This window comes from Archocentrus centrarchus, chromosome 17 (genome assembly GCF_007364275.1).
Source record: "Archocentrus centrarchus isolate MPI-CPG fArcCen1 chromosome 17, fArcCen1, whole genome shotgun sequence".
Lineage (NCBI taxonomy): Eukaryota > Metazoa > Chordata > Actinopteri > Cichliformes > Cichlidae > Archocentrus > Archocentrus centrarchus.
This window is the reverse complement of record NC_044362.1, coordinates 31068804-31081928: the sequence shown is the minus strand read 5'-3', so window position 1 is coordinate 31081928 and position 13125 is coordinate 31068804. Positions and strand designations below refer to the sequence as shown.

Genomic DNA, 13125 nt, shown 5'->3' with positions numbered 1-13125 from the left:
CACTCCAACAGACTCCAGAGTTTCAAATCATCCACACTTCTTTCCCATCATCAGTCCATCCAATGGCTTATTAAAAGAATCAGATTACAGCAGTTACAGTAATTCAAACTTCCTTTGATCAGCCGGCTCAGCGGAGATACACTCAGTGTTAAACAGCTGTTCACGCCAGGTCACGCCACGTAACGGGTGCCTCAGCGACGATCGCCGGCACTGTCTGTGTTACGGTGCTAATGATGCGTTGTGTCCTCGGGACTTGGCTGCACAGCGCTTCCTGCTGTGTGACGCAGTGATACACTGTCAGCTCACCTGTGCAGGTGTCCCTCTGCATCTTCTCCCCTAACTGTCCTTTTCCCCGCACATTTTCCACTTTTCATTTGGCCATTTTGGGGGGTCAGGCTAGCTTATATGTCACTGTAAAAAGTGCTGTCTGCTGATCACTGATCAATGAGTCATTGGCAACACAAATGGGTTAGCGCACAGGTCTTGGCCTGCAGCAACTGTTGCAGTGCATTATGGGATTTGTAGTATAAGTCGTGGGAGCGCTGTTTACCGTTGGCCATTAATAATAGCGATATGAAATCATCTCGCGGGCCGTATGAAATTACATCGCGGGCCAAATCCGGCCCACGGGCCTTGAGTCTGACACATGGTTTACGGTTTATGCTGGATTCAATTTTTTGCGCTGCATAGATTTTCTTGTGCGCTGAGTATGTGCGAGCAGTGCGCGATTGCGCAGGCGCGCAGCTTAGAGGGAACATTGTGTGACACCCTAATTTGCATATGGAATGTTGAGTCTAGATTTGTTACATTACATTATGACATCACATTCTATCTGTCTGTATTTAATGGTTTGCCTTTAAAGCTAGAATTCAGTGTGTTCACAGCAGTCGTGTTTGCAGCAGTCGTGTTTGCAGCAGTCGATACTTCAGCACCAATTCAGGAGCACTTGGAAAGTTTTCGATCCGTAGCAGTCAATCAATCAACACGATGTCTCAACTCTCAGGAGAAAGCGACCTGTTTGACTGGGGTGATAAGTCAGAAGTCCCCCTTGAATGGGGGGATCTGCCTGAAATCCCCCTTGAACCTGAAATTGACAGCCATTACTGGGGTTTTCGGCAAAATGTTTCAGTTGACACTGACGCCGAGCCCTTCGACGGTGATGATCAGCATAAATCCCACAGAAGTGGATCAGATCACCGTGTGCAGGAGGAGAAACTTAATGTGGATCATATGTGCAGCAAACTCCGAGTGGCGGAGAGAAAACTCCAAGAGCTGCAATCCAAGCTCCAAGACATGGAGGACAATCAGGAAAACTTGCAAGTTAAGTTAAATGAAGCCATGGAAAGCAACAGAGCCATGGTGAAAGAGAAGGAAGAGCAGGATGCAGTACGCACAGAGCTGCAGTCCAAGCTCGAAGATATGAAGAAAGAAAACGAAGACTTGCGAGAAAAGTTTAACGAAGCTGTGACGACAAACGCGCACGTGCTTATCCAGCAGGAACATCAGCATGCAAAATGCACAAAACTGCAAACAAAGCTGCAAGAAACGAAGGAAAGAAACCAAAGCTTGCAGGAAATGCTTGATCAAGCATTGGAAAAAAAAGGAACAATTCTAAAAGAGAAGAAAGAGCTAAAGATGAAGCACGTGGAGGTCAAATCCAAACTGGAAGACAGTGAAAAGAAGCACAGCGTGGTGCAGGCCAAATTGGAGGACATGCAGAAACAAAATCAAAACTTGCAAGGATTGCTTCACAAAGCCCAGCAGAGCAATGGAGATGTCCTCAAAGAAAAGGAAGGAAAGAACAGGGAAATGCTCCAGAAGACAGAAGAAAGGAACAAAGAGATGCAGTGCAAACTCCATGAAATGGAGGGAAAAAATGCACAAGTGCTAAAGGAGAACGAACAATTGGGCAAATCGCAGAGAAAGCTCCAAGATGTTCTCCGAGAATCTAAAAAGAGGAACGGAGAACTAGAGGAGAAATGCAAATCACTGGAGCAGTGGAAGGACCATCTGGAGAGAATGTGTTCAGAGATGCAGAGCTGGGTGGAAGCTGTGGCGAGCAAAAATGCTGGACTGGAAGAGCTGTGTAAAGATGCTCTATCCAAAATAATGGAACTGCACGAGGAGAAGGAAGAGCAACAGAAAATGCGCAAAGACATCCAGTGCAGGCTTCAACAAGTGCAGAGTCAATGTGAGGACCTGCAGGAAGCACAAAAATTACAGCGAGTTAAAGAACTTGAGAAAAAGTGTACAACACTTGAAGCTGAGAATGCAGAAACTCTCAATGATCTGCACACCATCATCCTGCAGCACAAAGAGCTGCACGAGCGCTGCCTCAAAAAGAAAAAGCGCTTCAAGCGCCTCTGCTGCTTCTTCAGCTGAATCAAAGCTCGCCTCGTCTGCCACCACCTTCCATCCATCTCCTGGACCTTTCTTTCCTCCAGCCATCCTCTCTATCCCTTTCTTCTCTCTCCCTCCTTATTCTTTTCCTTTCACCCCCCCAACCAGTCCCGGCAGATGGCTGCCCCTCCCTGAGCCTGGTTCTGCCGGAGGTTTCTTCCTGCTTAAAGGGAGTTTTTCCTCCCCACTGTCATTGAGTGCTTGCTCACAGGGGATTGTTGGGGGTTTCTTTTTTCTCTCTTCTCTCTCCCTCCTTTTTTTTTTTTAACTTGATTTAATTGGATACTCTCAATTTGAAAATAATAAAAAAAAGGCAATCATTTCCCATCTAAAATGAATTCTGTTTGTGGATGTTCACTTATTTCTTTTTGCTTACAGTCTCTGTGCAAGATTAGCCTAAATGTTTAGCACACAAATATGAAAGCTGCATAAAACTTGTGGTTACCTTTGGCCCAGAAAGCCAATATACCAAAACATCAGTGGGGTCAGGTTAATGATGATTCTAAGTTGGCCGTAGGTGTGAATGTGAGTGTGAATGGTTCACATAGACCAGGGCTCTCTCAGCCCTGTCACACACTGGTGACCTGTCCAAGGTGCACCCCCCCGCCCCTTGCCCTGGCTGCTGGGATAGGCTCCAGCCGCCCTACTACCCTGGAAGAAAGTCGAAGCAAACGGGCAGATGGATGACATGTTTGCTTTAAATACAACTAATGATATGCAGTAAGCACACGAGGAAACTAAAAATAATGACATTCCTACACTCTAAAAAAGTTGGGGTGGCTGTGTCTCAGGTGGTAGTGCAGGTCATCTACTAATCTTAAGGTTGGTGGTTTGATTCCTGGATGCTTCAGTCTGCCTGCCAAATTATCTGATGCAGCCGTCGGAGTATGAATGTGTGTGCATGTAAGACAGGAAGCACTGAGCTGGAGAAGGAAGTGCTTGTATGAATGGCTGAATGCAAAACATGGTGTATAAAGCACTTTGAGTGCTCAGCTAGAAAAGCGCTATATAAGAAGGAGCCTGTTTACCACTGAGGACTGTAATTACTGTATGATCTGGTACAGCATTTTACTGCAAACATTCAGCTGAATTTATGGTAGGCTCATTTATTCTGCCTTACAGAGACCTGGTTACAGCAGGGTGAATGTGTTAGTGTGAATCAGTGTTTGGAGCTGAAGTCAGTGAATGATGGCTCTGGAGGACTGTTCCAATCCTGCATCTGATTATAGTTTAACAGTTTTTAACAGTGAAGGCAGCGCCGTTTCATTTTAGCTGAAAAATGTCGTGATTGCCACGCCCCCTTTCACCAAACAGGAAATACATCATAAATAAAAACACTTACACCTCATTAGAATAAGCACCTGGGTGTCATTATCACAGCTGAAACCAAATGACAGGCCTCTTTAAACAGCCATGATCACAATCATCTACACTGCCTACACACAGCATTTGTGTGTGCATGTGTGTGTGTTCCCTAAGCTTTGGCCACAGCTTAGTGTGACACTCTAAATACTGTCAGGATGGAAGAAGCTAGATTTGATGACAGTATTAATGTGTTTGTGAAAAGTAAGATTGGTGCCAAAGATCAGCCCCAGGTTCCTTGCAGAGGATTTATTATATATCTTTAAGGGGCAGAGATCATAGAGGTCAGGCGTACCAAACATAATGACCTCGGTTTGCTGCTCATTCAAATTAAAAAAAGTTTAGAGCCATCCATGATTTAACTTCTTCCACACAATCCAGTAAGGCCTTCAATGGACTCAAAGAATTTGGTTTCAGTGGCAGATAGACCTGCAAGTCATCTGTGTAACAGTGAAGGGGATGCAGTGTTTTTTTTAAGATTCCAGATCAGTGACAGCAGGTCCCCAAAGAACTCCAGAAGAGCTTAGCAGCATGGGAAAACAGAGAGAGAGAGAGAGAGTGTGTGTGTGTGTGTGTGTGTGTGTGTGTGTGTGTGTGTGTGTGTGTGTGTCAGCAGCCACACCAGCCTCATTGACCCACGTGACCCTCCACTATCTCAGCTGGCACCGAGTCAAGCTCGAGGCTACAATCAGAGCTCCGTCCTGCAGGGCAGCGGTCTGGCAGAAAACAAACACACCTGTGATGGTCGGGGCTCTGCAGAGGAGTCACATATGCGCCCACCTGTCAGAGGAGTCTGGCACGGTTTGATAGCCTGGGCAGAGCTGCCGTTCATGACGTCCTGATCCGCCTTATAGCTCTTAGCCGGTGTAAGTGCTTCAGGCTTTAACTGGATGAAAATTAAATTGACGTTTCAATTATTTACCCTGAATTATTTATCTGTAATTACTCCACAAAGGATCTGCAGTGCATCTTTGCCCATTTTCAGCCAAGCTTTCTTATTCACTCTAACCTGCACTTCACACCTGGAAGCTGCCCACTGTGACCACAGCCTCCTCCTCCTCCCCAGCTGCAGAGCTGAAAGCTTTGCTCCGAGGTCATTTGGTGGTAATTGTTAAGGGGGAAGTTTTTGTCAAAGTGCCAGCGCCTTTTAAACATGCAAGTCAAGTAGAAGCAGCCAGGAGGTGACTGGAAGACTTGGCTTTAGTCATACTGAGTCTGTTGCCACTTAATGTAAAGCAAAGCGCTCTGCAGCTCTGGCAAGTTGAACTTTATTTTGTTTGCATCATGCAAACTCCGCAGTGAGGCTATACTGCTCAGGCTTAACGTTATCTCATGATATGATATTTCAATGTTTCTTCATGTGTTCCCCTGATTTCTGGTTTTACCCTGTTTCAGAAAGTGGATCATGTACAAAACTATCAGTTCTGCAGGTACAGACCCACTTGTTATGAGTTATTACCACATAATTACAGTATCACACTGCAGCAGGTCGTGCAGGTGTGAATGTGTTAAATGTGTTTTTAGCCACAGTGATAAACCACCCATGTTCAATTAAGCTTTCAGAATACATAAAAGGTCAAAATGTATTTTATATGATAATTTGTCCATTTAAAAATTGTTGGCGTGGTCATGAATTTATAAACATAACTTCTCTCCACATTGATGCTTCATCTGGAACAATCAGCAGATTAGATACAAAAATAAATCATTATGTTTTAATGTGTGGTTTGATAATCAGATAATTTTAGTATCACAGTCACTAAATGAAAATGGAAATCTTCTAAATGATGCTGAGTGTCTTCAGACATTCCTGTTATCCTAAAAGGATTTGCTGATGTAATGGATGCTGTTCCCTCTCGTATCCTGACACTGTCACTCTACTGCCCCCTTCTGGTCAGAAGTAACCCGTTATGTTCAAATGAAGATTGATTTTTCTGGAGTTTGGAGCGATGTGCTGTTTGGTTTCCACAATGTCAAAAGTCACAAACAAAAAGAACTTTATGTTATAAATCTGATAATAATTTTAGGTAAATATCACACACATAAAGCTAAATTTAGTCATTGGAATCCCTCTTTTTTAACATTTCAAAGGAAACTGAACAGGACATCGAAAGCATTTCTGATTCACTTCATAAGAAAGATATTAAAACTCATCATTTCTGTTCCTTATTTGATATATTTATTTGTAACCTCCTGGCTGATGTTATCCTTATCAGTTCAAGTGTATATTAATAACTGTTTGTATGTTGGTGATTTTATTTTTCAAAACATTTATTTAAAAAAATCCTTCAAACCCAAAATAACCTGTTAAATTATTGACATTTTTTCCAGTTTGTGTAACAAAACTTCTTTATTGGGTGAGTGGATTTAAAAAAGGGAAAGAAAACTTGAGTCAATTCTCTCTAATGAAGCTGTTTGAATGAATTTTTTGAAAGGTCACAGACTGACTGATGAATGTTGTTCTGCTCTAAACATGAACTCTGACCTTTGTGGTGTTTCAGGAGGAAAACTGCTTCAGTTATTCTCTCAGATTAGTTTCACATTTTCAGATCTGAGTGAGATCCTGGAATGAAGACAGAAGAAAAGACTTTGTTCAAACTTTGATTTATTAGAATAACCTTCAGTTTGTTCACACATTAAAAATTCAACACAATCAATGATCGAATTCCTCGTAATCATTAAAATCATGCTTATAGATTCTTGTTTCTGGATTCTGAAAGAAAATCTGCCAAACAGATAAATGTAAATGTAATTATAGATTTCTGTACAAATGTACAAAGTGATGAGAACAAAATCTGTGTGATAAAGGAAGGTCTGCTGATTTCTCTGTTAAGGCCCATGAAGAGGAAGAAAAACTGAGATACAGATTTAAACCCACAACAATATGAAAGACTTCAGTCTATTTCAGCTTAATGAACTCAGCAGAGTCTTCAGGTAAGTAAAGACGAAGTCCAGCATAGAGCGGCTGAGTGAATGTGGTCTGGACTCTGTGGAGCAGAGTCATGGTTTCAGAGACGCTGTAGAAGGACAGAATACCTGCTCTGTGATCCAGGTACACTCCTACTCTGGAGGACCGAGGACCTGAGACAGGAGTTTGGATGTTGTTGTACAAAAATGTAAATTTGTTGTTGAAACAATTTAAGGCCCAAGATTTGTCATTATGTCCAAATCCACATTCATTCCCTGCTCTGCTGATATTCTTGTATGTGACTGCTATACAAACTCCTCTTCCTCTCCACTCCACCTCCCAGTAACAACGTCCAGTCAGACTCTCTCTGCTCAGGACCTGACACCAATCAGTGAATCTGTCTGGATGATCAGAATAAAACCATTGTTGATTCATTAATGTTAATGTTACTTTTCTGTTCCCCTCTGATAATAACAGACATGTGTTTGCTGTGTTTGGATCCAGTGTGATTTCCTGTGAATATTTTAAGAATTCAGCTCTGGTCTTTGGCTCTGGTGGATTTGACAGTAAAACATCCACTTCAGTGACTGTCAGTGAGATGTTTCTCCATCCCTCTCTCAGGATGTCCTGTAGTTTCTCTCTGAGCTCTGACACAGCTGCTGTCACATCCTCAAAGTATCTCAGAGGACGGATATTGATGCTGGATGAGTGTGTAGACTCACTGAGTGCTGACAGTGAGGGGTAGTTGTGTAGAAACTGGATGTGATCCTCTGTGTGTGAGAGCTGCTTCAGCTCAGCGTCTTTCCTCTTCAGCTCAGTGATCTCCTGCTCCAGCTTCTCCTGAAGCTCTTTGACTCGACTCACTTCAGTTTCCTGCTGGGATCTGATCTGCTGCTTCACATCAGAGCTTCTTTTCTGGATCACACGGATCAGCTCAGTGAAGATCTTCTCACTGTGCTCCACTGTTTTATGAGCAGACTGATTGATGGCCTCCACCTCCTGTTGAAGCAGCTTCACATGTTTCTCTCTGTCCTGGATTCTCTGCTGGATGTTTAGTCGACTCACCTCGAGCTCTCTCTGCCTCTCAGTCCTTTCTGCTGCAGCTGAGACTGTGTGGTGGCCTTTATGTTCATCCACAGAGCAGAGATAACAGATACTCTGCTGATCAGTACGGCAGAACATCTTCATCACCTCATCATGACGAGAGCAGATGTTCTCCTGGAGCTTCTTAGAGGGCTCCACCAGCTTGTGCGTTTTAAATGCAGAGGATTTGTAATGAGGCTGAAGGTGTTTCTCACAGTAAGAGACCAAACAAAACATGCAAGACTTCACAGCTTTCACCTTCATCTCAGTGCAGACATCACAGGCCACATCTTCAGGTCCAGCATAGCAGTGATCAGCAGGAGCAGCTTGGAGTCCAGTCTTCTTCAGCTCCTCCACTAAATCTGCTAACATGGTGTTTTTCACCAGGACAGGCCTCGGTGTGAAGGTCTGTCTGCACTGAGGGCAGCTGTAGAGTCTCTTCTCCTCCTCTTCATCCCAGAAGCCTTTAATACAGTTCATGCAGTAGCTGTGTCCACAGGGAATAGTCACCGGATCCTTCAGTAGATCCAAACAGATCGAACAGCAGAATCTTGTTTGGTCCATTCCTTGTGACGCCATTTCTCCCTCTCTCAGTGACTGTCTGATAGTTCCACTTTCTCTGAACAGAAACAGCCTCTGTGCTCTGAAGGGAAACAGATCTCTGCTCCTGTTCGCCTCCTACAGGAAATGAGGCTCACCAACAACTGCATTTACACCATGTTGTTTAGACCCATCCTTATACAGACAGATCTGTGAAGGGAGGTACTAAAGAAATCTCCTGACATAGTCACAAAGGGCTCTTTATGAGACGTAGGGTGTGTTCTGTTTACAGCATGCAGTAACACGTCTGATCCAGTTAAACTTGCTGTGATATCTGACACACAACACCCAGGGAGTTTAAGTTATTGATCTGTTTCAGAATGATCAGCAAAGTTAATGAAGTTCTAATGAATGAAAACACATTTTGGGAGGTGTGACCCTCTTGGATTGACCCTGTGACCCTGTGACAAATGGAGAGATGAGCCCCAGCTTGTCACTAACCAGGTCACACGACCATGACAACAAGGGAGATGCACACAATGTTGCATCATGCAAGAAAAGAAAGCAAAGCACAAATAAAAATCCTGAAGAGTGCCTCAGAGAGGAGAGCCACACAGCAAATGAGCTCTTGGGCTTTTATAGACACTGGTCCCAAGAGCTGCCACTGCTGCTGATTGGGAACAGGCCACGCCTCCTTCAGTAGCAGCAGGAAAAGGAGCCACACAGACAGGAAGAAAGGAAGGCGGGGCAGAGAGGGTCATCACAATATTTAGGAATGTTGTCATTGTAATTCCTTCCATACTCTGGGAATGAACCAATCACAATCTGTACATTGTTGTCCTCAAAGGAGCTGATGGAGGGACGGCCCGACTTCAAGGACGACTTATTGATTGTGGATCGGGAGGAGAGACAGTCTGAAAGGTTTGAAGGGAGTTAAAGTAGAGACTTGTTTGATATTCAGGATCTGGGAATCCACAAACTCCCTTTAAGTTAGGAAATGAGCTCCTTATGGAGACAAGAACAGAACAAGCAAAATAAATGATCCATAAACTGTTGCAGGCGGCAGTTTTCTGCAGCATATTTGTTTCTACAGTGACTAACCAGCAGTCAGACACTCAGACTCAGTGTTTCCATCTGTGTTTATTTCCATCCTTACAGTCACAAACTGGGAAAGCTGGAAAAAGCAGAATGAAGACTTTAGAGGAAAAAAATGATTGTGAACACAGTGACAGAGGACTGATGACTTCATGCACACAAACGCACACACACAGTGTGTGTTACAGTGCAGCAGTAACTTAAGGTGAGTGTGTATTGCTTTGGAGTCACAAACACAGCTGATGACAGTCACAACTATCAACTCTTTCAAACACGGCCCTTCAATTTGAAACAATACAGGAAACACTGATCTTCAAAATACAGATAAGGCAGCCGATGATGAGACACACATGATGCATTTCAACTTTATGTCCAACTGTAAAATCTTCTGTGTGAGAAAAATTGTTGCGCTCTCTGACAAACCATCAGAGGTGCAGCATGTGCATCATTTGGTGTTTGGAGCAGCAAACAGAAGCAAAGGGTTAAAGGAAGAGACGTTTGAGGAAGAAGGAAAATGGAAAACAAGATGTCACTGAGCAACAAGCTGACAGAAGCACAGCCAACAGTTTCCTCTCAGTACTGAGGCTGATCATTAACACGGAGCAGCAGCTGACAAAGTCACGGGCAGCGCTGCAAAGGATGCTGCGACCGGTTGGACTGAGGGGAGAGAAAAGACATGCTGTGGAAGAGATTAATAATGACTAATGATTAAATGCAGAGTGAAGTATAAACAAAGTAAATAAGGTGAATGAAAAGAAACAGTGCATTATGGGAACCCCCAGCAGCCTAGGCCTATTGCAGCATAACAAAGGGTGGTTCAGGTTCACCTGATCCAGCCCTAACTATAAGCTTGATCATAAAGGAAAGTTTTAAGCCTAATCTTAAAAATAGAGAGGGTGTCTGTCTCCTGAATCCAAGCTGGAAGCTGGTTCCACAGAAGAGGCGCCTGAAAGCTGAAGGCTCTGCCTCCCATTCTACTCTTAAGTATCCTAGGAACCACAAGTAAGCCAGCAGTCTGAGAGCGAAGTGCTCTGTTGGGGTGATATGGTACTATGAGGTCCTTGAGATAAGATGGGGCCTGATTATTCAAGACCTTGTATGTGAGGAGAAGAATTTTAAATTCTATTCTAGATTTAACAGGGAGCCAATGAAGAGAAGCCAATATGGGAGAAATCTACTCTCTCTTTCTAGTCCCTGTCAGTACTCTAGCTGCAGCATTTTGGATCAGCTGAAGGCTTTTCAGGGAGCTTTTAGGACAGCCTGATAATAACGAATTACAGTAGTCCACCCTAGAAGTAATAAATGCATGGATTAGCTTTTCAGCGTCACTCTGAGAAAGGATGTTTCTAATTTTAGAAATATTGCGCAAATGCAAAAAAGCGGTCCTACATATTTGTTAAATATTGTCATGGTCCTGGGCCGTCTGCCCAGCGTTTTGTGTTTTTAGTTTATTTTCCCTGAGTGTTTAATTCCCAGTGTGTTTTGATGATCTTGTTCCCTTTGTCTCTGTCTCCCCTGCTCCATGGTCTTGTCTGTTTTCTCATGATGTCTTGTCCCTGACCTCCTGTGTTTTCATGTTGAGTTATTCCTAGTGTTGTCACTAGTCTGCGTCTCTGCCCCGTGTCTGTATGCCAGTTCCCCGTATGTAGTCTGCGTGCACCTTGGTTAGTCACTTCCTGTTTTATTTTGACAGTCTTGTGTTCCCTGTGCTTTGTGTCTAGTTTTGCTTCCCCTGTTATTAGTTTCATTTGCTTCACCTGTTGCTCCCTGCTGTTTCCTCTTGCCCTGATTACCTGCTGTGTATTTAAGCCCTCAGTGTTCATCTGTTCCTTGTCGCGTCGTGGCCCTTCTCTGTAGTTACTTTAGTTTAGTTTTGGCATCTGTCCAGCCCCTGCCTAGCTGTGTTCTGGTTCCTGTTATTTTTTCCCAATAAATCCTCCTTTAAGTCCTGTTTTGTGAGTCTGCATCCTGGGGTCCAATCCTGCCTGCCACACACACGCCATGACAAATATGTGCATTGAAGGACATATCCTGGTCAAAAATGACTCCAAGATTTGTCACAGTGTTACTGGAGGCCAAAGTAATGCCATCCAGAGTAAGTATCTGGTTAGACACCATGTTTCTAAGATTTGTGGGGCCGAGAACAAGAACTTCAGTTTTATCTGAATTTGGAAGCAGGAAATTAGAGTTCATCCAGGCCTTAATGTGTTTATGACAGTCCTGCAGTTTAACTAATTGATGTGTGTCATCTGGCTTCATTGATAGGTAAAACCTATGTAACCTTCACTAATGCTGTTTCTGTACTGTGATGAATTCTGAAAACTGACTGAAACTCTTCAAATAAACCGTTCCTCTGCAGATGATCAGTTAGCTGTTTTACAACTACTCTTTCAAGGATCTTTGAGCGAAAAGGAAGGTTGTGTCTGGTCGTGGTTGCAGCTCTCTCCCGCTGCCCCTCTTACCAGGCGGAATTGAGACCAATGAAAACAAATGCACCTTGATAATAACGTCACACTTTACAAAAACTCACTGGAGATGAGCAGGTTTCGTTTCCAGGATTTATTGAAGCACAAAGTTAAACAAAGCACAAGAAAGCAAAAAGCCCTCCCGGGAGTTGAGTGCCTTGGAGCTGCTGCAAAAGGGGAGAGAGAAGAGCAAAAACCCTAACCCTGGCCGTAGCCAACTTACTGGTGACAAAATCAGTGTCACTGTCGAGCTCTGCTGCTTCACCCTTTAGCTGACTTGTTTCACAGACTAGGTTGCTTGAAGATGCATTAAGCACTCCTGAACTGGGGAATCTCTCAGATCCCATCCAAGTTAGCGTTGTTCCCGGTGTGCCCTGTGCCACGAATGTTAGGAGGCACTGGCTATCTGCTGTCATCAGAACTCCCACTGGCTGGGGAAGCAGCTCCCAGGAGCCACGTATGTGATGTTATCATGTCGTGAAGGCCCCTCAAACGACTCGGTCCCAGTCCAAGTGGCGTCCTCAGCCCACAAGGCGTTCTTGTCGAGATGGTTCCTTCTGCGTTTCCAGAGGATCTAAGAAGATCTGGATCCGTGCTGGACACATGCTCTGCTGAGTCTCCCCTCTCCTGTAGCCGTTCCACGACAGGACGAGCCTTCGCTGGTCACGGATCTCGGCAAGATTTTCTCCAATACGAGGCCAGGCTCGGCAGTCTCTTGGCTGGGGGAGGCTGAATGGGACTGTCAGAACCTTATCCTCCATTCTGGTTTTGTCGTTACTGCTTATAGCATAAGACATAAGATTAATAATATCCATAACATGCAATGCTAAATCTACTTGAAGTAAAGCACTTCCTTTTCTTTATATTTGCTTCCTTTGGGTTCCACTTTTGAGAAGCACATCATTGCCTCTCATTGTTTGGCAGATGAACTACAAGTATACTTACCTTTACAATCTGACAGCCATGCTTCTGTGCAGACACTAGTAAACTGTCTTAGGGATATGTAATCATGGCTGGAGATAAACTTTCTTAAACTGAATAAAAACAAAACAGAAATTATTTTATTTGAACAACCCCACCTTGGTTGGGTATGAGAGCGCTATTGATCATTTAGCCTCCTATTATCACCCTGTTATGTGGAACCTTGGTGATTTTTGACGGTGTTTTAAAACTCAATAAACAGATTAGCTTTGTTGTTAAGATGAGCTTTTCCAATTAGTGAAAAAATGAAGGCCTTTTTCCCACAACGTGACTTTGAGAGAGTAATTCATG

At 43.7% G+C, this 13125-nt stretch overlaps 2 protein-coding genes across 5 annotated transcripts; one reads left to right on the top strand and one right to left on the bottom strand.

Moving 5' to 3' along the window:
* Positions 1-860: 860 nt before the first annotated feature.
* Positions 861-2505, top strand: LOC115795428 (putative leucine-rich repeat-containing protein DDB_G0290503). Its single transcript, XM_030751329.1, has one exon. It carries the CDS (start codon positions 988-990, stop codon positions 2380-2382), a length of 1395 nt encoding a protein of 464 aa, XP_030607189.1. The 5' UTR covers positions 861-987; the 3' UTR covers positions 2383-2505.
* A 3131-nt stretch (positions 2506-5636) lies between these two features.
* LOC115795427 (E3 ubiquitin/ISG15 ligase TRIM25-like) lies at positions 5637-8399 on the bottom strand. Of its 4 annotated transcripts, XR_004021261.1 has the most exons (3): positions 6799-8399; positions 6248-6325; positions 5637-5716 (listed from the first exon to the last, which is right to left on the bottom strand). XR_004021261.1 is itself a non-coding variant. In XM_030751325.1 (2 exons), the coding sequence occupies exons 1-2, from the start codon at positions 8330-8332 to the stop codon at positions 6300-6302; spliced, it is 1560 nt and encodes a 519-aa protein (XP_030607185.1). In that variant the 5' UTR covers positions 8333-8399; the 3' UTR covers positions 6203-6299. The 4 variants fall into 4 exon arrangements, 3 of the variants coding, with proteins under 3 accessions (XP_030607185.1, XP_030607186.1, XP_030607187.1); XM_030751325.1 differs by lacking the exon at positions 5637-5716 and having other exon boundaries at positions 6203-6325; XM_030751326.1 differs by lacking the exon at positions 5637-5716 and having other exon boundaries at positions 6237-6325; positions 7393-8399.
* Between the last annotated feature and the right edge of the window lie 4726 nt (positions 8400-13125).

Coding starts and splice junctions, on each gene's coding strand:
- LOC115795427 (XM_030751325.1), bottom strand. CDS start 8,332: ATGGCGTCACAAGGAATGGACCAAACAAGATTCTGCTGTTCGATCTGT. Junction 6,326..6,798: donor GTACCTGGATCACAGAGCAG/GTATTCTGTCCT, acceptor TCTTCATTCCAG/GATCTCACTCAGATCTGAAA.
- LOC115795428 (XM_030751329.1), top strand. CDS start 988: ATGTCTCAACTCTCAGGAGAAAGCGACCTGTTTGACTGGGGTGATAAG.